This window comes from Natrix helvetica, assembly GCF_964273705.1.
Source record: "Natrix helvetica genome assembly, chromosome: 1".
NCBI classification, from domain to species: domain Eukaryota; kingdom Metazoa; phylum Chordata; class Lepidosauria; order Squamata; family Natricidae; genus Natrix; species Natrix helvetica.
Genome location: NC_138548.1, coordinates 32,708,759 through 32,734,282, shown reverse-complemented (window position 1 = coordinate 32,734,282; position 25,524 = coordinate 32,708,759). Strand labels below are relative to the sequence as shown.

Below are 25,524 nucleotides of genomic sequence, written 5' to 3'. Positions count from 1 at the left end.
GCAGCAAATGCTGTTCTTAAAGAAAAATTGCCTATTTCTTTCAAAAAAAAAAAAAAACCCTGGCAATTTCACATTTTAATTTTTAAGCAGCCTCCTGACTGATACCATCTGGAGCCAAGGATTTATTTGTTTCTAATTTGTCAATTACATTTATCCCGTTACGTTACCTAGTTTATCTATCCTTCTACTGAAAAATGCAGTTCAGACACAGTGTCTGGCCTGCATCTTCAGTAGTGAAATAAGGATAAAGAATTCATACAATCCAATGTTATTTTCCTCCACTTCCTAAATACCACTGTTATTCAACAGCCAAACAACCTCGCTGGTTATTTACTTCTTTGAAATACATTTACATATTTTTGTTGCTTGCCTTAATGTTCTTCCCTCTTCAAAATTGTTTGTTGGGCATATTTTGACTACATATTTTATTTTATTATATTATATTCTCCATCAGATTTCCAAATTTCCGCTCCTTCCATAAGGAACTCAAGACCCACCTGTTCCAATTAGCTGGCCTGACCCAATCGCAATCATGATCTAATCCCTTGATCTTCCTGACTGGTTATTTTAAATTGGGGTATTTTAATTTGGTTTTAATCATTAATTAATCTAGGCATTATTGTACAGACTTATGTTTAATTTGTTTTTATGGGGTTTTGTAATTTGCTGTATATAATGTTTTTATAATGTTTTTATTCTGTCTGTACACTACCCCGAGTCCCCTAGGGGAGAGGGAGCGGTTAACAAATCCAATTAAAGTAAAGTAAAGTAAAGTAAAGATTCTGGACTGGTTGCAACCCAAAAGCAACATATCAAAGTGCAGCTGACCAGAAGAGCAAAATACCAAACAACTATCAAAATAACCCCCAGTGACAAAAACAATTAGTGAGATTTCTTTCCTATTAAATGCAGAGAATAATTGTTTTGAATAATCCCTGACTGATCATCAGTTATGCAGTGAGAGAACATATAGCGTTATCAAGCCCACATGAAAGCATTAAACAACTGTGACTTTTACTTGGGAATAGAACTTGGCAAACAAACCAGAATCAAGTAAAATGTGTTTTACAACAAAAGTACCTATGAACATGATGCCTAATCTGAAGATATCATTTAGATACAGTGTACACAGGTCATTTGCATCTCAGACCATCTGGTTAAAATCCTTTTACATCAGACAGGATGGTGAATAAGTGATCTGTCACTGGACCTGCCAAGGAACTGAGACATACTGGATGCAGGTAAGCCCAAGTAGGTATTAATGAAAGGCAGTTTAGCTCACAGGAGGTTGCTGAGCTTGTAGAAGATTATCATCTCCTAGACTTGGCAAAAATATTTTGGAAATCTTGAAAGATGCTGCCCTTAGGTAGAGGTTTTGACAGCTTTGAAGTCTGATTTTTATCCTATGGTTCAATTCCTTAATGGATTGGCTGTCTTGCACTCTGGATGGCATTTTTGCAGGACAGCCTTTATGTGATTTTTATCTTTGTAAAAACACAGGAAAAAAAGTAAGGCCTGCCTGCAAGTCAACACAAGCCAAGAGAGTCAAGGGGCACTGCTTATTATTCTGCAGGGAAAGCATCAAACTTCAGCAAAGCATGCCTGCTCAGGTGGAAGGCAGAGAGGGAATAATAAAGTTTAAGCATGGCTGCTATTACTGTTTCATTTGTTTCGATTTCTTCCTCCATCAATCTATCCTAGGTCAAGGAGCAACCATTTAAAAGAAAATAGGGGTGATGGGGGTATAATGAAATATATAAAATAAATTTACATACATATAAAGAACTATTATCACTCTGCTCTGTTTTATTTGTACCTGTTTGATTTCCTCTCCTAGTTTGCTTTACATGTCAATATGACTTTGAAAATTAAAACAGCATTAAGTGTGCATGATACTCAATTATTAGTCTAGTGATGAACATGAGCCACTGAAAGCCAATCTTTGCACTAAAATAAAATAGTTAAAGAGATAGCCTGTTACTAACAACCCAGTAGTAATCTTACCTAGGCCCATGAGTTAACTACAAAGAAAATAGATGGGGGGGGGGGGTGATTTTTCTAATCATTTCTTTGAGTGTTGCTTGCTTTAGAAGTACAGTATCTCGATAAGGTGGGACAACGTACCAAGAAGGAACATTGTGCAATGATATTCCTGCATATACATGATAGTGGAAGGGAAAGGGATCAGAAGAACCGTTCACTAGATCTTATTCACTTTCTTCCAGAAACCACATCAGCATATTAGATTTAGCTCTTAGATTCCTCTTCAATCGAATAGAAGGTATTTTTTGCACCCAAGAATCAGCAACCTTTCTGGATTACGGAAGCATCTGTAATTTTGACAGCATGTAATGGGCATTAAAATAGCCTAAGAAAAAGAGGACAGTGACCCAAAAGAAAAAAGGAAGATGGTGGGATTTTTTTTTTCATTTCAAAGTTCATCTAATTAAAACTATCCCTTATAACATATTAAAAAGTTTCTTTTCTCCTCAGTCGCTACACATACTCAAATGGGGTTCTTTTTTTTTTTACTAGCTGACCTTTTTGCTAGGCATTTTGCCAATACAATTGCTTGCATTTATTCATATTCAGAAACCTGATAGACAAAATCTCATGAGACGATAGTGGTCATACCTCGTGAGATCACTTGAGATTTTTCTGAAAGTGTGAACTCTTGAGGACATGGATGGGATTCTGTGAGGAATGAGATCCAACATCTCTAGACTATACTCCTAGGGGATTAAGTTTTGCCAGACAGAGAACAAAGGATTGGATGTAAAAGGTAGCCAACTCTTCCTTAAAGGAGACGATGATGTCACACTGAAAGAGGCAATGATGCACCACTTCAAGAGATCGCCTCTCAACCTGGCCCAGTGCACACAGAATCTCTAAAGACCTTAACACTAAACCAGGGGTGTCCAAACTTGGCAACTTTAAGACTTGTGAACTTCAACTCCCAGAATTCCCCAGCCAGCAGAGCTGGCTGGGGAATTCTGGGAGTTGAAGTCCACAAGTCTTAAAGTTGCCAAGTTTGGACACCCCTGCACTAAACAATTTTGGCTGCCAGGGCTAGGAAAAGAACCTTCTCTGCTGTTACCCAGGAATTACCTATGGAATATCTTGCCACCAGAGCTGAGGTGAGACCCATTCTCCCATGCAATCCATGGAGGTTGTTGGTGTCTTAAGGGCATCCCCTCCGCTTTTTGAACTTTTGGAACCTCTGTAACTCTTATCCTTTAAACTCTGTTTTTTAATACTGTTTTGAACTACTGTATGTCGCTTTCCATGGTTTTTATTTGTGTAACTACCCTGAATCACTTACATGAGATGGGTGGTATGTAAATTCAATTAAATAAATAAATCCCCAAGATATAAATGATGCCATTGTTGCCAGCATATGCTGGAATTTTTAAATTATATCAATTGCTTGAATACACATTTGTGACCCCTGAACATACAGATGTTGGTTTTGAAGATAATTCATGTCTGAACTTATCCTGAAATGCATCCATTTCTACATATTCTTTACTGTAGCAGAAACCACAGTAGAAGCAAATCTAAACCAAATGCACACACCCTTAGTGTTTTTCGAAGATCACAAAAGCAGCAATGACTGTAAACATCAGCACTGAATGACCTACTGGACACAGAGACAGAATAGGGAGAAAGTATTTCTTTCCGTCTGAAAGAATAAGACCTTGATATATTAATATGGATGTTAAATTTCTCAGAAGAGTTTTGCTGCTTCTTGTGCTTTGTGTTATTGAACTAGGATGTAAATTCAATTTACTTGGAAAAGTTTACATTTTCTTCTGCACGAGATGCAGTAAATGGTGGTTGGAAGTAAGGATGAAAAATTCCATCCCACGCAGACTAATATTTTTCATTGCCCTGTCAGCAAAAACAAATACAACTGTACTGCATTTCACAGTCCAAAAAAATTAACAATGGTGTTTTTTTCAAAGTCCTGATTTTTTTTTAAGCCAAAAAACTTACCCACACACAAGGAAAAACATACACTGCATATACAAGACAGGAGAAGGAACACTTTGATTTTAAAGACAAATTTTTAAAGACAGACATCTGTTTCAAAGGAATTCTGAAATCCATCAAAAGAAAAAGAAAACATAAGCTATGATCTAGATTTTTTTTTTTACTTACCACAAGAGCAAAGTACACCATAAAGAAAAATGATAAACTACTTGTGTAGCCAAGAAAGCCTGTAAAATAACAGTAAAAATAAGAGACAATTTATAAGGAAAGTGATCCTGATGTAAGGTTAAAAGAGTTTCACGTTGTAGGTATGTTTTTCATTATAGGTCTTGGTGTCTGGGGCTTAAAACTCCATCTAAAAACATTCCGACTTGCCTGTCACAGACCATTTCTGTAGCTTTGCAGCACTGAATTAGAACCGCTCTACCAATAACGGCATACAATAAGTAAATGCAGCTCTTTAATGTTTTTCTGTAAATGTTTCATTTTAGTAGAGCAGACAAAATACTGGGGAATCTAACTAGTAAGTTAACTGGGCAAGTCTGGAAGGCAAACTAAGTTGCAAACAAATCTACGCTGCTCAATCTTTCCTTAATTTATTTAAACTGGTATTAAGAGCCTCTCTGACGTCTCTCAATCAAGCTGCTATTAGAAAAGAAAAGATGATTGTCAATGGTAAATTACACAATAGGAATATCCTCTTTAAAATTACTCACCAATTTTAGGAAGAAGTGCTAGAGGGAAGACGATACAAACTGAGGTAATCAGCAGCAGTAATCTTCCATCAAGATACCAAGAACTATTAGAAGATATAATGCAAACAGTTTCAATATGTCTGGGAAACTGCACCTATATACTGAGACTTGTATAGTGGGGGGGGGGGGGTATTTTTAAAAGTTAAGATTTTTAAAACAGGTAAAAATTAAAATCCATATTAAGACAATCTAAAACAGCCTATGTTTTACAAAGCAGTATGAAGCGTTTTGAGTTTTCAAGAATTTCTTACCAAACAAAATAATATAAAGAAGTGAGAGGTATGTGTTTGTGTTATTCCTAAGCAGACAGACAGCTATTAAAAACTTCTTCCTACCAATTTTTGATAATGTTGGTTCCTGAGAAATCCTTTCCCTAGATGCCTATCAGTCTCTCTTTTCCACCTTAAAAAATAGTTTAGTAAAAAAGCAAATAAATAAGAAACTAGGATGCTATAAACTTCTTGCCTCATATTTATTTTCAGCAATTGCTTTGGACCTCACTAAAACACAGTTTGGATAATAAAAAGCACCCTGAATAGCAAATTTGCCTTTTTAGTTTTATGAAACCCTACTTTCCTACGATAGTCATTTTGTGAATGGGCCCACAGCAGGCTCTCAAAACTAAATGTGTTGGCACGTTGCTTAACTAATCCAAATTAAAAGCCCACATTTGACTGCAAGCATGATCTTTTGGAGCAGAAAGTATTTTATACACACAATGGAGCAGGGGTAAAATGTCTCCTATCTGAGAAAGAATATTATTAAAATACGAGTTTCCAAATTTCTTAAGAAAATGACATATCACATATCCCCTATCACCTTGAAACCAGATTCCCCCCCCCCTTCCTTGATTTGGCATGCAACTATCTGTTTTTTTCATTTCTAAGCATTTCTTTTATTTTAAAAATCCATTGCAAAAAGGTATATGTGAAAGTTCTGCTCCATCATATATTAATTTAAGGAAATTTAAAGCTCATGGGAACAAGAATCTCTTTTTAAAATGTTATTTAGGCAATTGTGAATTCTGCCCTCTCAGCACTTAAGTCTTTGGCTGATGTTGACAAAAGCAAGAAAGATGCTTCTTGCTTATACAGCAATTTAAAAATATTTGTTATGGAAAAAACAGTATAATCAGAGAAGGTAGCAGCTCTCAAGGTTAGAACTATGCTCTCAAACTTTCTCTAAATACTGGACATAAATAAAAAAGAATATCTCTAAAACAATAGTGGGCTGATATGAAAATTTAATATATAGTTACTGTGGACAATTATATTAGATCCTATGTACATGGGATATAATATATTTATCCTATATGATTAAATATTGAGTCTTTAATATTTTTTTATCTGTTTTGGTAAGGATTTCAACACCATGTCTCCAAAAAGGTTTCTTTGGTTGTTCAGGCCAACTGGTATAGAAAACTCCCCAATAAAGAGTTCATTCTTCAGTATACAACTTTTGGCACAGCCAAATAGCAGACCTGGCACATTCTGTTGAAAATGTCAGATGGGCTAATATTTAGACTTCAGTTCTTATTGTGTATAAATCTGTATGTATGCCTTTTGCCAGAATTCCCAAATATTTGTGAATCAATAGAACGGCAAGAGCATATAATGAGGTATTCTTAAAACAGTTGCCATGGTGGGGAAAATGCAAGATTCCCTCTCAAACAGTTGCCATGGTGGGGAATAATGCTTCCAGTTCTCCTGTTCTCCTTGGTTAAAGTTAAGACCACAGGAATACCATTTTCCATTCATGCCCAGGGGAGTTGACTATTCATTTTCATGACAAAGAATTAATATGAGAGCTAGTATTCCACTTCTGTGTGCATGTGTGCCCTCTCAATATTTTAGCCATAACCTCTTGCAAATTGCTATCGCTGGTGTTGTGCTCTTTGGATGAAAGTCTCTATCTAAGATGAATTGAACATGAATTCAAACACTTTTTACAATTTATTTAGATTTTTTTAAAGTAATTCCTCTGTAATGGGTTTCTTGGAACCTTGGAGAATGGCAGTTTCCAAAATATTACAACCACATAACATCTACATATTTTTCCTTCATTGTGAAAATGAATAGTCATCAATATTTTGTTAGTAAGATGATCAAGAAATCACCCTAATCAACACGGAAATAAGTTGGACACTAAAATAAACATACCCAGGTACTATGTTTCCTGTAACATAAACTGTTTTCCCTTTCAATACATTTACCGTATTTTTCGCCCTATAAGACGCTCCGGAATATAAGACGCACCCAATTTTAAAGGAGGAAAATCTAGAAAAAAAAGATTCTGAACCAAATACTGTAGTAAAATATTTTATATCAACTGTATAAAGTTAACAGCAGTTTAAGAACAATTTTATGTCAACCATGTAACATATTAAGAACTATCTTTACTCTCATTAACAGTCAGTAAAGTCAGTAAACAGTGAAAGTAACAAAAATAAGGCTGTAATGTTTTTATTTGAACCCCAAGAATTCCTCTTCTTCGCTGCTATCAGAAATGAGGAAGGACAGATCCACGCAGTCATTGACATCGCTTTCTTCCTCACTGGTGTTTGCCTGCCCCATTTTTAGATGACCCAGGTGGCTACCTTCGGCGTATAAGACGCACCCAGATTTTCACCCTCTTTTTTGGAGTAAAAAAGTGAGTCTTATAGGGCAAAAAATACAGTACTTAAAGAAGACTCCGAATCCTGCCAATGTGGGGCTGCTAAGGGCTTGACAATTACCGTATTTATCAGCGTATAACACGCACAGGCGTATAACACGCACCTTCATTTTAAGAGGGAAATTTCAGGAAAAAAAATTAAATTTCAAATAAAGAACTTTGAAGCAAAATAAGGGTAGCTCAGAACTTTTTTTTATTAATATTATTACCACTTATAAGGTAAATAATGTAAAAGGACAGTAAAAGCAACTATGAACACTGCTGCTTTCACTGCTACTATCTTCCACCCTCCCTTCGTCCTTCCCTTCCTTCCTGCCTCCCTTCCAGTTCCCTCCTTCCTCTTTCCTCCTGCCTGCCTGCCTTCTTTCCCTCCTGCTTATCTATGCTTCCTTCCTTCCTTGCACCTCCCTCCCTTCTGCCTGCCTGCCTTCTTTCCTCTTTCCCTATCCTCTTATCCTTCCTTTCTCCCTCCCTCCTTCCCTGCCTCCCTTCCAGTTCCATCCTTCCCTCCTTCCTTTTTTTATTAACTTTTAGTCGGGAGTCCGGGGAGAGGGGAGACGGCTCATCCATTCTCTCCTCCTCTCACCCACACCCCCGCTGTCTAAAGCGCTTCCTTTCGCCCGCCCGAGCTCTTCCGCGGGCGAAAGAAAGCGTTTTAGTCGGGTGTCGGGGAGAGGAGAGACGGCTCATCCATTCTCTCCTCCTCTCGCCCACACCCCGCTGAGTAGCGCTCCGCGATCCTTTTCTGTGCGCCTGGCGTTTAGATAGATAGCCGGATGTTTTAAACGCCAGGCGCACAGAAAAGCAGCTACTTTTGGGGCGAAGCGCTCCGCAATCCTTTTCTGTGCGCCTGGCGTTTAAAACATCCGGCTATCTATCTAAACGCCAGGTGCACAGAAAAGGATCGCGGAGCGCTTCGCCCCAACAGCAGCTGCTTTTCTGTGCGCCTGGCGTTTAAAACATCCGGCTATCTATCTAAACGGCTGCTGTTGGGGCGAAGCGCTCCGCGATCCTTTTCTGTGTGCCTGGCGTTTAGATAGATAACCGGATGTTTTAAACGCCAGGCGCACAGAAAAGCAGCTGCTTTTGGGGCGAAGCGCTCCGCAATCCTTTTCTGTGTGCCTGGCGTATATCGCCTGGCGTATATCAGCGTATAACACGCATACATCATTTGCCCCCTATTTTTCGGGGGGGAAAGTGCGTGTTATACGCCGATAAATACGGTACCTCTGAAAAATAATGATATGACATAAAACAAAGGATTCAATTACAAGCAAGGTCACTGATGCTACTTCCATTATCAGGCTGGGCTGGGCATTGTTCTGGAAGTAATGGTTGTGCCTATTTGCTGCCTTGCCCAGCAGATTTGGTATTGTTTGAGCTGAACACCTGGGCAGGGATATTTTTGTCTTGATATTCTTATGGTATATTTAAACCTTACTCATAAGCCCCAAAGCCATGGAGTCCTTTCTAACCATTCAACAGTTGGCCCTAATGTGCTCACCTGGCCCCTGAAAGCCAATAGAGGAAATTCATACTATTCCAAAGAGGCAATAAAAACCTAGGAAGGAAACGAAAAGACTAGAATACATCCCTTTTAGCAGCCAATATTCAGATAAGCAAGGATCAATACCAAATAACCATCAGGGGGAAAAAACAATACTCTTGTTCTGACCTAGGCTTAACAGAATCACAAAACTTGCTCCTGGTCCCGGAAAAAAACACCCCTTTTATTTAACTATTGTGAATTCCTCGCATTCCCATTCAGCAAAATCCCGGCAATAAGCCTATCAAGATTTAATTGCAACTACAGACCTTATCTGTCCTTGGATAGTTGCCAGGCCGATATCTTCCAAGCGCAACAATGAACAATGAAATACTTGGCAAGAGTCTCTGTGAGGCACAAACTCAGATAAGCAATTCTTCATACAAATAAACTAATTGTGTCCTGCAAACACCACTTCCCTTTGCTCTTATTTATTCCCTATGGGAGTGGCCATTCAGCATCCACTTGTGCTTTTATTCCTGATTCGACCTCTGTTCTTTAATTGTTCCCTTCTCCTGGCAGCTCTGCGCATGCACATATCGGGAACAGGCTCCAGCTGTTCTTCTGCCCTACTTATCTCCAACTCCAAAGGTAGCTGATATCTGTCAGAAGGCCCTGGCCCCATCTCTGCCTCTGATGTAGAGCACTCATCAGAGCCTTCCCCAGACTCCCGGACTGGCCCATGTTCCTCCCCAACCTCCTCACTGTCTGAGTCTGCCACCAGCTGTCCTGGCTGCTGGTGGGCGACAACAATTCTAATCAAGGAACCCAAGGAAGAGGCTATATTGGCACAAAACTGGCAAGGCAAGCTACTATATATAAACAGCAGCAAACCCACCAAACCATCACATGAACTGATGAAGCTACCTAGTTAGGTAATGAAACATTTGCAAGCAAACAACCACGGCCAGGGAGCACTGGGGGCTCTACAGTTCAATTCTGAGCTATAGATATTCCCTTCTATAAGTAGAAAAGAATCAGTTGTAGCCTTTCTGGTTGCTGGAGTAAGCTGCCACTTGGTACTGAGCTATGGTGGCACAGTGGTTAGAATGCAGAATTGCAGGATGACTCTATCTACAACCAGGAGTTCAATCCTGACCAGGTTAAGGTTGACTCAGCCTTCCATCCTTCCAAGGTCGGTAAAATGAGGACCCAGATTGTTGGGGGAAGTATGCTGACTCTGTAAACTGCTTAGAGATAAAGCACTATGCAGCAGCATATAAGTCTAAGTGCTATTGCTATTGTTGTTGCTGCTGTCTCAGTCTCCTGTGGTAGAGATGAGTTGCTGCAAAAGATATTTAGAGCAATGACATTCAACTGACAGCTCTGAGCTTCCGTTTTGATCAATACAAGCCCTTACCCAGCTCCTTTGCTGATGTTTCTACTGCCCTAATGAGAAAAGGATTTGATTGTTCCAGAGCAGCATGTCCATAATTCTTGAAGAACTACTGATATTAGAATCACCTGTTCATCTCTTAGAGGTTTGCTTATTTATTTGATTGATTGACTAATTGATTAGTGTATATGGCCTCCCATTTTGTGGCATGCAACATCAAGCAGCTAACAGTCTATACCAGAGGTTCCCAATCTTTTTCGGTTTGCGGCTCCCATAACACTTCGGATTTTTTCCGCGGCTCCCTTAATAGGTACATCCGATTTTTTTTAATTTTTGACTTTTTAAGGATTTGGAAATCTACTTTTTAGTTCGTTAAGGTTAGGTTAATTGAAAAATAAATTAAACACGAGCTTTAAATTCACAATTTATTGAACATCGTTTAATGATTTAAAATTATTAATGGGATGGATGGGCTTGTTGTTCGCTGCACAACTTCTCAAATCTTGGATCAGAAAAATAGCTTTTGAAAAGTAACTTAACCACCACACTAGCCCAGTGGTGGGCAACCTTTTTTTTCAACTGAGCCAAATCTCGCCAAAACCACAATTGAAATTTATTTGGAGAGCCGCTCTTGCTTAGCAACCAAAATTTTGGGCTCAATTGTGGTCATATGTTGTTTTTCTTTCTTTCTTTCATCTCTCTCTCCCACTTTCTTTCTTTTTTTCTTTTTCTCTCTCTCTCTCTCTCTGGCTCTTTGTCTCTCTCTCCCTCCCTCCCTCTCTGTCTCCCTCTGTCATTTTCTCTGGGTGTCTATCTGTCTCTCTCTCTCTGTATCTCTGTCTCTCTCTCCTCCTTCCCCCATCTGTCACTCTGTGTGTGTGTGTGTGTCTGTCTGTCTGTCTCTCACTCACTCTGTGTGTGTGTGTGTCTCTGTCTCTCCCTCTGTCTCTCTCCCCTCCCTTCCTCTCTCTCTCTGTCACTCTGTGTATGTGGGTGTGTCTGTCTCTCACTCATTCACTTAATCACTCACTCTGTGTGTGTCTCTCTCTCTGTCTGTCTATCTTTCTCTCCCTCCCTCCCCCTCTGTGTGTGTGTGTGTCTGTCTGTCTGTCTGTCTGTCAGTCTCTCTCTGATTCCCTCCCTCACTCCCTCTCTCTGTCTGTCTGTCTCACTCACACACACACACACTGTGGTCACCACAGTGTGTGTGTGTGTGAGTGAGACAGACAGACAGAGAGAGGAACAGAGAGAGGGAGTGAGAGAGGGAATCAGAGAGAGACTGACAGAGACGAATCAGAGACGTACTTTTAGCTACCTGGCAGCGGCGTTTTGCCTTGGGGGGCTCCTCAGAACTTCCCAAGACTTCGGAGGGAAGTTTACAGCCCTCCCTCGGAACACTTCGGAGGGAAGCTTCTGCAAAGGCGAGCGGCAACAAGTCTCCCAGGCTTTAATTTGCTGTGCGCACGTGCCTGTTTTCCACGGCGTGGAGCAGCGGCGAGATTCTGCGCGGCGAGCGATGATTCCAGGGGCCATCCGGGAAGATGAGGAACGCGAGGGGGACCCTGCCCCCCCCCCCACTGATGCCCCCCGGAATCATCGCTCGCCGTCCAGAATCTCGCTGCTGCTCCACACCGTGGAAAACAGGCGCGCGCGTACAGCTCGGCAAATTTCAGCCTGGGAGACTTGTCATGCCCGGGCTTTTGCAGAAGCTTCCCTCCAAAGCCCGAGAGGGACGTCAGCGTTAGACCCAGCGGGCGCAGGTATTAATTGAATATTTCGCGGCGCCCTTATGACGATAGCGTGGCTCCCCAGGGAGCCGCGGCGCACACTTTGGGAATCACTGGTCTATACAAATCTATACAAATATAAGCGGTAAAAACAGTGTCTTCTATTTTATCTGTGACGTTCTGGTGACATTTGATTGCATTCACTAGAGAGGTGAAGGAGCTTGCATTGCCTACTTTCCCCAATTTTATTTTGATTCTGTTGGCTATGTGGCAAGGAGAGATAATTCCTTTCTTGTGGTAGACTGTATAATCATGCATTCTTTTATTTCTCTTTTCAGAATTTGGGGTGAAGGGTTGAGAAGGTCAATTCTAGGTCCTGATGCTCCTTCCAGGAACACAGGAAGGAATCCTTTCATGGCCTGGCTTTCTCATGAACATGAAGTCACCATATAATACAGAGGTGGGTTGCTCCCAGTTCGGGTGAACCGGTAGTAGTGGCGGCCGGAGGCTTTGCAAGCGCGCCCCAACTGGTAGTAAAAAAATTGGCAACCCACCATTGATATAGTATTAATTTGGTCAGTCCAGGGACGGACAACAAAAATACTTCTGCTGCTTTTGCCTTTTTTTATTAAAAAAAACCACCTAAAATATTTTTAATTGACTTACCATTCAAAAAGTATATTTAATGATAAAAGTTCAAATTCATGAAACCAGAAAACTAGAAAAGCAAACAAACGATAGCCTTAAGCTATTTAATTGTACAAGCAGGAACAAAGACAGCCTATTCAAAACAAGAGCAGGCTATTTTAACATTGGAACATTTTGCCAGAAAACTAACCCTCACTATATATGTGTTTATATGTGTGTCCCTCTGTGTGTGTGTTTGTGTGTGTGTGTGTGTGTGTGTGTATTTGGTTTTGAGTTAATAGTAAAGATATAGTGAACACAGCTGCACAGCCAAATTGGAAGGATTATAAAATAAATAGGAAAACTGGAACAATTCCTGAAGGCAACTTTAGGAACTACTCATCAAAAACAAAAATATTTTAAAATATTGGTACCTGCCAAATTTTGTTTAGTTGATTTTAAAAGAGGTTAATAGAGTAAAATGAAAGGAGTAGTTTAAAAGGTTTAAGCTGAGGCATAAGCTTAGTTCGTACGCTTTATGTCTAGGTGATTCCTTTGGCAAGTGACAAAATCCAATAGGAATTAGGATTCATTTCGGTAGCATTTTATTTTGCAAAGTGAAAAATATTTATGTCAAATTATCTCTGCATGAAATGTATGGGATGAGGTCACCTTGTGAAGCCAGCAGTAAGGAAAAGAGAAATACAACTTAGGAGTTGTTTCTATAAGAAAAAAAAATCTATTGGTTTCTTTTACATGAAGTTCCACAGTTGATCTAAAAAGTAATTAAATGGGGCTTGCATATATCAGACCTTGAGTTAGAAAGCTGAATTTTCCAGTCAAAAAAGGAAAACATGAATTCTGTCCAACTGAACAGGAAGAGCAAAGTAATGGAAAAAGCTCTGTAGCCCCAGAAAAGCATTTTCAATATACTTTAATCTCTGTTTATACAACTATTAGATCCAATCTACTCTTTAGATAGTTTTACCACTGAAAATTCTGGAATCTTTGCTCAAACCATATGGAAGACCCTAAGTTGGGAAGACTGCAATAGCCGTACCACTTCAAAGAATGTATGCATATTTCAATGCTTGTCTACTGAAATGTAAAAAGTGACATGCTAGCTTCGCTTCTTGACTTGTTATCCTGATTTCCTAATGTACAAGAGCTTTTTAAAATATGCAGGTAGAAAGATGGACATATCTAATCTCCATCTATTTTCAGCCTGAAATCGTCCAGTTTGGGGGAAAATGTTCTTACATAGTCCTACTGAATTTGCAAGCTCACTCTAAGAATTCCACATTTGGCACAAATAAGAACAAAATATTTTTGTAAGAGTTGCAGATATAAAAGATGCTGACAACAAGCTATAACTTGCAGGCTCCTATTAATCATTATGGACTAAGTCAACAAGGAATTACACTTGTGAAGAACACATCACATTTAGACTGCAAACTGGTAGGCACAGGTGTGGACATCTGCAAACTCCCATTTCTCTCCCCCCCTCCCCCAGGCATGCAAAGAAAATGATTGCATTTCCCCTTGTGGAATAATTTTAAATATCTCCTTACCCACTATGGTCTCCATTGAGAAATCCTGCAATAGCACCAGGAAGTTCGGATTTAAGAACATAAAGATAAGAAGACATAGCTGCAAATATAGAACCAAGTATTAGTCGAATGAGATACTGGCCATTCTACATTTGGACCTATCAGTTCAGAGTAAAGGGGAAGGAAAAGATCTAAAGGTCTCATTGAACAGGGTGGCACCACCAATGTAACCCAATTTTTACCTTTCACGTATTTCTGACAAAGGTTCAAACACGGTTATAACATGAATATATTTGTTTTAGAAGTAACTGAACCGTGAATTGCTCTACCTTTGAATTAAGTCCTAAAGCAATCTTTTCTAACTTGGTGCCTGACAGTTAACTCAGATAAGAAGTTCTACTGGGGATGCCTAGAGTTTCAGACGCACACATCAAGAGGCATCAGATTAGGGAAGGTTACCGGCACTTTATGTCATTTATTATATTATTTATTTGATTTCTATAGCTGCCCCTCTCAGTAAATGACCCTGGGCAGCTTACAATTCAAAACATATACTACTATTAAATTTTTTATAAACATTTAAAAACAAAAATAACATTAAAAAGCATTAAAAACAGTAGAGAACATTAAAATATCTTATTCATCATTGTTTATATTATGTAGATAAAGTAATGCCATTTATTCCTACAAGAGGTAGGGAAATTAAAGATGCAGCTAAAATCAGCATGTGACATTGATTATTCACCACCAAGGCTCATGAGTTATTACAACAGATTCTCTCTCTACCATCCTTGTCATAGCAATGGACACTTTACAAGCACATCAATAACATTTGAGTTTTGTGACCATCAAGATTTGTATTCTTCATTTAATGCCAAGTTTTGTTTTATCATTTGCACTGGAAAACCAAGGCACTTGAAATCCTTAGGAGAATACTACCCAGATATAAACCAGCTTATTCATTAAGAAGTTCTTCATGGTTTGTGATAATAAAATCACAGATATTTATGCCTTGTTATTAAATTAAAACAGTAAATAACAGCTATAAAAATTTCCAGCCCTGAAAGTTAAAGATTATATATTGTATGTTGAAGTACATGAATATGGTATCTATAAAAAATGAATTGTATTAAACCAGAATGCCATGTATCTACAGCAAGGTGAAATTAAAAACCGCTGTGAGATTACTAAATAAGGAAGCATTCATGTATTGATTCACGGAGGTTCTCCAAGTCAAACTGACCTTCCCAACTGACAAATTCTTAAGAAGACCTTTCATTTAACTTTGCAATGTGATCCTTTTATTTCCAAAAAAGAAAATATGATTAGGAGTTAGAAGGGCACATAATTTGAAAATTAGGAGGATATCTGAAGAATTATAAAATTGCTGTTTTCTGATGGTGACTAATTAATGCAAAAGGGATTTTTTTTAAAAAAAGAAATAGCAAATAAATGTGAAATACTTCAAAACACCTTTCTCTAATTTCCATTAAGCAGCTATATTGTGCATATCTTGAAAGATCAAATATGCCACAACTATTCTTTTAAAAGTCACATCAGCTTTTAAAAAAAACCTTCAACTGATTTCCAGATCAAATTTCCTGCTAATATACAATCTGTCACTCTTTCCCCATGCATGTATTTTAGCCTCTGGCTAGTCATTTGATCATTTTTATCCTCTGTTGTGTGATTGACCCTTTTGTTTCCTAAACAACAGAGCTACTCCTTTGAATACCTCTCCCCAAAAAAACCAACCCTCAATTTTCTGTTATGCTCCATTGTCATTATATAAACTAAAACATTTGTGTTCTACCTCTTATATACAGTGTTCCTTTTTCTTTTCTTACAGACAATAAAGGAAATAAATTCCAAATTAATGAATATAATTTTGCCCTTAGGCTTCCTTAAATTGGCTGCTCATGAGCAAATGATACTATTTGGATGAGTGTAATTTATCCACAGTTTAAAAAGAATGAATGAATGAATGAATGAATGAATGAATGGTTAAAGCTACCGGGTTATTTATACTGTTTCTTCCATGCCTTCCGCAGCAAGGGAAGGCTTTCACATATAAAGATCACCTTCAAATAATAGTAATAAATTGGAAATAAAATACTGGAAAGCCACCAGTCAGTAATTTGAAACAACATATTCAGAAATAAAAAGTGTAATGAAATGTAAAAATTGAATGTTCATTAATGTTTATTATCCTAAATTATAATATTCACAGCTACCCTATCAGTTGCAGAAACAAGATTCAAAAAATAGTACAACACAAATCTGTATGAACATATTATTCTAACTGCCAATTCAGAAGTAGACAGAAATTAACTTCCCTTTGTGTACTTTTAAATAATTATCAATGTGTTATTGGAGATGGAATGTTAATCTATAAACCATACAAATTAGCTCTTGTTTAGAGGAACTTAAATTGTTTCAAAGCTTTTGCCTTCCATGTAGTTTTTCAGATGAAAGTTTTATAGACAAATGTTGAACTAGTTCTTACTGGTGCCAGAATGTTGGATCAAATTGTTTCCTTTTTATGTATCTGTCCTCTAAGCTTCAGAATAGTCTGATTTATGTATGATCTTAAATTTGCTTTGTTTGCCCTTGTGTTAGCATAAATCCTTTCACATGCTAATTTAATTTGCTTAACAAACCAGTTTAAACAGTCTTTGCATAATGCTTAATCCTGTTTCACTCTGTAGATTCATAACATCTTTGTTTGCACACATGAGTATCAGTGCTTCTTTATTAGCTTTTAGGACTAGCACACTCCATCCTTATGGTTTTTTTTTTCTAATTCAGCTTTCATTATACAATTACTCTCCATGTTGAATGGTTGTCATTGAAACCAGGTAATAATCTAAGTCCTTCTGATGAAAGGTGAGCAAATGAGTTAAAGATTGCAAATGGAATGTTTGTAGCCCTTATATATTCAGTGAGCTTGGTGAAAGCAAAAATCCTACAATTCCCTCATCCCCAAATTCTACAGTTCAGACATGGGAATGTTAAGCCTATTGCACTTTGCTCCTGGCAATTTTGAATACATTCACCATCTCTCTAATGCTTAGGATCAGTATGTCAAATATGGTATCAATTATGTTTGTTTCCCAACATGGCTCAAGGTCACAATGTCTGCTCTTCCATGTACTATTTAGAATTCCAAACTGGTAAAAGTGGATGGGGTTTGAGCTTCCTGTGCAACTCTCAGTAAACTGCCCCAAACTGATTTCACATATAGTACCACAATCCTGCTATATATCTCCTGGAAACTCAGACAACCCAGAAGCAACTTAGTGTGCAATGATTATTTTTTTTCCAATAATAGAGTTTGTGTGTGAGGGGTGTGTGTGTGTGTTCAAGGTTGCAACAATGAGCTTATTTCCAGAAATTGACATGTAAGTACAGGTTGTAATTCTGTTTCTGATCCTATGAGCTGCCAGCATGGTTCACTATAACAAGAAATTTCTATTAATTTACTTGGGTACTCCAAAGAGAAAGTGTAATAGAACAACTATTATGATTTAAATAACAACAAACCTGAACCTACTGGTAATTTTGAAGGACTATTCTCTTGGGCTACTAAACCGACATAAACTAACTTCATTTGTTAATGTTTTCTATTTATTTATAAAGCAGTGGTGGTTCTACTTACGATTTCCTCCTTCATGGGAGCATGAAAAATTGTGTCACTGTTTAAGAACCATTTTAATGACTAGATAACCAAATAACAGAGTTGAAAGGGACTTGGGGGTTTTCTAGTCCCCCTGCTCAAGCAGGAAACCGTATACCATTTCAGACAAATTGTTGTTGAATCGCTTCTAAAAAACCTCCAGTGTTGATGTATAGATGAGTAGAGAGTATGAGTAGAGATTAAGTCCAGTGTAGATGAGTAGATCATTTTTTCAGGCTAGTAGAGAATATCATCTCCATGTCCTTCCAGATGCCTACATACCTTTCTCTTTTAGAGGTTATCATACAAGAGAATCTATTGTGCTTGACTAAACAATAAGGAAGACTTAATAAATAAAACGGAAATACGAGAAAATATAAACTAAAGCCAAGTGAAGCCAAATATGCATTTTTGGACTTCAAAAGCAGATTTCACTAAACTCACAACAACGCTAAACAAAATCCATAATACAGAAACTAATGGAAAAGGGAGTGTTGAGAGAGTTCCTAAAAATGAAGATAAAATAATGGCAAATACAAATGGAAGGAATAAATGGAGGACAGAAGAACCTAATGTGACTGTAGAAAAAGACTGATGAAAATCAGAAAAACAAAGCAACAAAAAAGGAGATATAGGAGACTGAAAGAGAGACAAGTCACAAAGTCAGAGTAGCCTGGAAGAGTAGAAGAGTACCAGCAAAATTCAAACTTAAAACTACTAAGGCCTGCAAAAGATGCTAACAACAACAAAAAGGGTTTTGTTTTTCCTGATATGTACAAAAAAAGGAACAAGAAAGAAGTTAAATATAACTCAGCAGTGTGATGTGGTTGCAAATATATAATTACAGACTGCACCAACAAAAGCATGGATCCAAGTCATAGGATATAACAGTTTTATTCTGTATTGGTCAAATCTGTGCACCACTTTCTCAGAAGGATTCAGACAAACTAGAACAGGTTTGAAGAAGGGCAATGATGGATTAAAAGAACTGGGATTGCTAAGTCTTGACAAGAGGAGGGAATATAGGGGAACATTCTTCAAATACGTGAGAAAAAGGTTCGCCATCACTACACTAAGATAAGAGGTCTACAGTATAAGTCATATGAGGAAGAGTTAAGGGAACTAGGTATGTCTGGCGTAACAAAGAAAAGTATTAGGGATGACATGATAGCCGTCTTCCATGGCGACAGGAAGGACATCCAGCCATTAAAACACTCTGCTAGCTCCATTCAGTTGCCCAGACACCACCCCACAAGGGATTATATGGTGGTTAAAAGAAGATGGTCTGTACTGTCTTTCCAGTACATGAGGGGTTGTCACAGAGAAATGGGTCTTGTCGACTTATTCTCCAAACCTCCCGAGAGTAGGACAAGAAGTAATAGATGGAAGCTCATTAAAGAGAGCTCTTTTTAGCTCCACCCTGAAACTAAAAAGAAACTTCCTGACAATGAGAACAATTAACCAATGGAACAGCTTGCCTCTTGGAGCCGTGGATGATCTATTGCTGGAAGTTTTCAAGAAACGATTGGGCAGCCATTTGTCCGGGATGGAATAAGAATTCCTGCACTGGGCAGGGGGATGGGCTGGAAGAGTTCCAAGGTCCCTTTCAGCCATATGGTTTTATGATTCCATGCTTTTATGTAAGAATAATAAAACAAATATGAACTTCAGAAGATGCATTACTTCGCCATCAGTTTGCACAATGCTGACACACACAAAAGCAATTTCTGTTTTCAAAGTTTCACAATCATAGTCTTGGCTCCAGCTTTCCCGAATTACTCTGTCCACTAATAAAACATCAATGCCAACATTTCAACTTGGTGACAAAAGGAGGGTATGTGTCTAACACTTAAGGAGTTGTCAGAGAGTTCATGTGATTCTTTTTCTTTACTGAAGTGTTTTCCAGACACTTTTAAAAACATCTGATGTGTGGAAAGAATGAATTGCATTCCTCTGGCTAGTTTTTCCTCACCAATTGGTTTAGTTCATAATGTTGTGTGGAAGTTTATGAAGCAATCTAAGAAAGCACAACATAGAATTTTATTTCCGCAAGTAGCCATATGAAATTTTAGACTCTAATACTCCTATTATCAATCATATGGATATTTAATTTGCAAAGTGATTTGCCCTCTCTGTGATTGCTCCAATGACTCTATGAGAAAGAGAATTCTATTCTTTGACACCTGGGGGACTATAAAATTGGACTATATTTACTTTTCTCGACTCACTGATCAAACAAATAAGATTCTCTACCTTAAGATCCTCTTATAACGCCAAACAAAATCCATGGATCTTGAACCTACATGGAAATGTTCTTTACATGGACAAACAATCTTGACTCCACAGGATTTGAAATGCTAGATCCTTTGCATTATTCCAAATAATTCTCAACATATCACCAGTTAATTCCTAAATTCAGAAATATCTTTAATTAAATCATCTAATCTTAGTCTACATAATATATACAGGTTGAATAATGCAGCCTATAACCAAGCTTTTTTTTTAATGGCCCCCTCCTTAAAACACAATTCTAAAAACATCCTGGACTACTTACTACATTATAACAAAAAAATACAACTAGTCTTAATGGTTCCAAATTGTTCAACTAGCAGATGTCAAACTTGCCTCAATTAAAACAGAGCTGGAAATCCTCAATTTAAAACAGTAAGGTAATTAGCTTTCTGGCCAAACATAGCTTCTGCTGAAGGGGTAAGCACTCAAATTAGTCTAAATCTCTCTGTAAACATTCAATAGTTGTGGAAAATACAGAAGGCATTTCAAAGATTAAATTAGGCCGACCTCTACCAAGAAACGGATGTCTCATGGCAGAGATTGGTGATGTTTCCTCTTAAGTGCCTGTTTATTTCATATACACTTGCAATTATGTTCCATGGAGAGAGAAAAGCTCTACTTGCAATTTTCATCAGTGTTTCTCTAATTCTTTGGAAATGTGTTACATGAAAAAATGTGTTTTAAGAACTGAGAGGTTAGATCCATTTCAATATTACTCTTCTAAACCATGCTTTGTTGGTTTTCCAGATTTAGTTTTTAAATGAAGTATTTTACATCTACACAATTAATTCCAATGTTTCTCTTCTCTTCTCCTATTCTAACTTACCATATAAATCATAAAACTTACCAAACTTTGTCTTCCCCCCAAAATATATATGCCATTGTAATGGCAAAGGGAATGATAAAAAAAATCAATATCCTTCAATTTACAAAAGCTTTTCCTGTTATCCTAAGGCCAATTTTCTTTGTCGGTACGACCTGGCAAAGATCATCTGCATGGACAAGATCAAAAAATCAAGATGGTGGACACAACAATGCAACTGAAACCCCACCAATAATACTGGCATCTTAGCAAAGCAATAGTGTCTATTCTGAATTATTTTTATATAGAGCAAAAGAAGACTAGTCATAAAGTAAGCCAGTGTGTCTCAATCTGAGCAACTTTAAGAAAAGTGAACTTCAACTTCCTGAATTTCCTAGCAGCATGCTCTGCATGACAAGCCAGCACTCAGTTTGTCAAGATGGAATATGATCTGCCCCCAGACTTGTTCATGTCCACCTGCTCCAGCCCCCCACCATCCCCTGGGATTATGACCCACAGTTTATGAATCATTAACTCAGGGCAAAGCTTCTAAAAACATTCTGGAAATGTGGACTGATTTCTATGGAAATTATAAGGACCATCAGTTAAATAAATGCCCTTTCCCAAAAAAATTTGTGAGAGGCATTTATGAGAATGTTTTTTCCAATGTATGAGATAATATTTATGGCTGCAATCGTATATGCCTTCCTATCGCATCCATCTTAAAGGCCTTTTTAAATGAAAATGTTAACGCAAAGTTAAATATTTATTGGATGCGACCCATGCCATATACTAATAACTCCAACGAAAAACAGGCCGGTTGAAGTTATTTTTCAATACAATCTGAGAATACTAAAATTTTCAGATTAAAAATTGGCCAACTCACTAGCGATAGACACAAAGGGGAAGCTGAAATAGCAAGAAGCCTCTGAATGCTAACTATGGGAATACTATAGTAGGCAACCTGATAGATCTCTAGGCTGACAGAGGTTTACAGATCACAGTTTGAGAATCCCTGGCTTAGAGGTCTATTGAAATCAGCTTGTTTCCCTGAAGCATATTTAGATTTAAAAAGCTATCATTCATTCCTCCTTTTGATCGATAGTTTTAATTAGTGCATTTTATTTTATTTTTTTTCAAGAAGTTGCTTTACCCCTTTCACCTCATGTGATTACTGAACAAACATCGCACACAGCAAGAGATCTATTAAATAGCTGATACATCTCCAAATATTCTTATATATGACCACAAGCTTCCTCTCCCCACCTCCCATTGCAAATCTGTCAGCTTTGTAATGGTTTCCGCAGACCTGCCAGCTGAAACCAGCTTCATTTCACATAAAACACTGAAGTTCATAATTATGCAGGAGCAAATTAGTATGCCGAATTTCTAGGCTTCCTTGCACATACATATTTACAAGAACATCTGCAGGACATTTTACATGAGAAAGGCCAAAGGGGACAGACTATGCCACTTCCTTTTCCTTTAGAAAACACCAGTAGGATGTAAATATATTTGCAGTCATAAATATGAATGTAGCCAGTCTATTTTCATTTAATTACCAAAAATGTTAATGCTTTTTTTTTTACAAATTGAAATATGAAGTTAATGAAATAAATGTAAGGTCTCATTTTCATGTTCCAAGTAATTGTTCTACAATTCAAATTGTAACATAAAGTTAATGAAATAAATATAAGAATTTATTGTCATATTCCAAGTAATTGTTCTACAGTTCGAATTGGGAATATGCCAAATAGTTACGACTGCCTTATCATTCATACATGTTAAATAACAGAATTAAGGATTGTTTAATGTACATTCTCTCTAAAGGATGCTTTTAATGCCTAGAAGGCTTCTCCTTACCTCCAATATTCTGTATAATGATTGTACTGGCCACAATAACCTGACAAAACAGTAGATTAGTTTAAGGAAAAAAGGAACATTCCTTGCTGGATGTAAATCATGTATTTAAAAACTCATAAGAAATTGTTGAATTGAGAAACAACCCAGATATCTATACAGTCTGGGTTTTTAAATTTATTTTAGAATTATGATTTTAAAAATGGAAGAATAAATTAAGATGATTTTTAAAATATTGTACAATTATAATAAGAATAACTGCTATAGGTTTATATATTTTATATCCACTGCAATGAGACATTTGCATGCACAGCTAGTGACAATTTTCCATTTTCTTTCATGATGAACAAGTTGCTAACAACCTCTATAATTATGTGGGAAAGTGACATAAGAAAATTCTGTTCCTTCTAAAGGTGTAAGAACAACAATGAGGGGAGAGTTGAGGGAGTCATAAACAAAGACATTTCTTCTCTTATATGTACAAAATCCCATGTAAATACAGAAGCTCTGTAGAACTCTAGATCATGCGTAGTTTAATGCAATAAAACTTTATCTTTACTTTCTTGGATTTCACATATTAATTGCAAGAGGAGTTTGGAAATTACCTTCCCAGGGGAACCAAATGCAAAGAGCCCAAGATCTTCATAAGATGTGACAGCTATAAAAAGGAAACAAACAATTCACAATACATATTTACTGGTATATTATATATAGTTAAGGCATTCCTATAAAGTACAAACTTTAATTTTCATAGATGTAATTAATATGCTCCTTGCTTTTTTAAAAAAAAAAATCCCATTACAGCAGACCTGGTTTCTATTTATTATACATTTTAAGAAAATGTATATATAAACCTGTGTTTAACCTGATAAAGACCACTGCTTTGCATTTGGACTATCCTTGTATCAATTTATCACTTCAGAAACATTATTAAAGTCATGTCAATATTCAGTCATTAACAATGATACATTTATTATTATTAAAATAGTAATCGCGTATTCTAGATGTTGGGAAGGACTCAATAGGTGGTCAAAAATGCCAAATTCATGAATAATGCTTTTATCCTTTCTATATCCAAGCAAGATATATAACAAATTCCTAAATACAAAATAACACACCATTCTATTTACTTGTGTTGTAATCTTTTCCAAAAAACATGATTTGGGGAAGAGATTTTGGTAAGTATACTATGTGACGAAAATTCCAATTTTACTTTAACGTGGGGTGTTAGAAGCTATATTTGTGAGGTTTTTTCAATGCAAAATGCAGTTTTATAAAGTGTGTGTGTATGTGTATAAATGAAAAGTTCTTCAGGCATTTTAGGATTAATTAGTAAAGACCACTAGTTCCTTTTTTGTATCTCTAATCCTAAACTACTGAAACTTAGTAGCTTGATTCTGGTCTTTTTTTTAAGGAATAATAGCTAATAAGGTTTTCAGTTCTGATACGAGCTAATTTTCCAGTCAGCCTAACATATTAATTTTACTTTAAAAGAAAGGTATTCCCCCCCCTCCAGGAAAAAAAAACCAAAATATTGGTTTTTCTTTTCCTACACGATGTTACAATCACTTGTAAGCCAAAACAAAATAAATTCCTCATTTTAAAAATTAGGAGACAATAATTGTTACAAAATAGAAACACAACTGTTGTCATAAGTAAAAAATTTAAAAAGTGCTTTATCCCAACAAAAACCAGTACTGGGGAGACCAGTATGTTTGAGTATCAGCTCTGCAAACATTGGAGTTAATTAAATGTTTATTACGTCTATACTATACACAGAAGTTAACATATTCTAAGAATAATTTTACATACATGCATATCTACTATATATTCCTTTTAGGGCTAAGCAATGTTATTCAAAACATAGAAAGGAAATGAGAAATGGTTAAGGAAAATACATTAAAAGCTTGAAGTAAGAAATACAGATAACACTGGTGTCCCTCAACCTCAGTATCTTTAAGATTTCAATCCAAAAATTGCCCAGGATGCTAGCTTGGGAATTCTGGGAGTTGAAGTCCATACTTCTTGAGTTGATAATGTTGAGAAACAATGCTTTGCACCAAAACCATCAATTTAACTCTCAAATGTCTTGTATTATCACATTTATGCACCATTGCATACATTGCCTTTTATATGTTAATAAACTTATACCTTAGAAAATAGTTTTCATAGTAAATATTTTGTGAGGCTAACACCATTGAGCATTTCATTTATTCCAAAACAAGGAAACATTTTGCCAAATTAATTTTTTATGCCACTGAGAGTCACTTTTTGTGTGATGGGCAGCCATGTAAATGTGATTAACAAACAAATATTTTCTTTTTTTTTAAATGGGGAAAATGGCTCAGAACTTCACATCTTGGGTACAAATCTTTGAGAATGCATTGCAGTGATAGCCTTTTCAATGTCAAACTGCTACTATTTATTTTGGCCTTTTTTTCTTGTATTGTCAGGTATCCTCAGAAGCAAAATTAATCAGAAGTAAAGCTTCTGGCATCCATTGGGGCTTGTTCCCAAGTTTAGCATGCTCAATATTGCAAAATCACAGAAATAAATAGAAGGGATTTAATATGCCTACTTTTTATCAAGAGGCTATTTCACAGACAATTTTTTACCAGCCTCCACTATTTGATGGTTTTACTTCTAAAAGCATTCTCAATCTGACAAAGTTAAGCTGTGATAGCTTT

At 37.0% G+C, this 25,524-nt stretch overlaps 1 protein-coding gene across 2 annotated transcripts in view; it reads right to left on the bottom strand.

Moving 5' to 3' along the window:
- SLC38A6 (solute carrier family 38 member 6) overlaps positions 1-25,524 on the bottom strand; it is a 46,795-nt gene that overhangs the window by 14,210 nt on the left and 7,061 nt on the right. For both annotated transcript variants that reach the window (XM_081934668.1, XM_081934669.1), the window contains exons 4-8: positions 23,443-23,495; positions 22,841-22,880; positions 14,229-14,307; positions 4,710-4,792; positions 4,162-4,220 (exon numbers count right to left, since the gene is read on the bottom strand). In XM_081934668.1, coding sequence (XP_081790794.1) covers positions 4,162-4,220; positions 4,710-4,792; positions 14,229-14,307; positions 22,841-22,880; positions 23,443-23,495 — 314 coding nt within the window. The remainder of the gene's footprint in view (positions 1-4,161; positions 4,221-4,709; positions 4,793-14,228; positions 14,308-22,840; positions 22,881-23,442; positions 23,496-25,524) is intronic.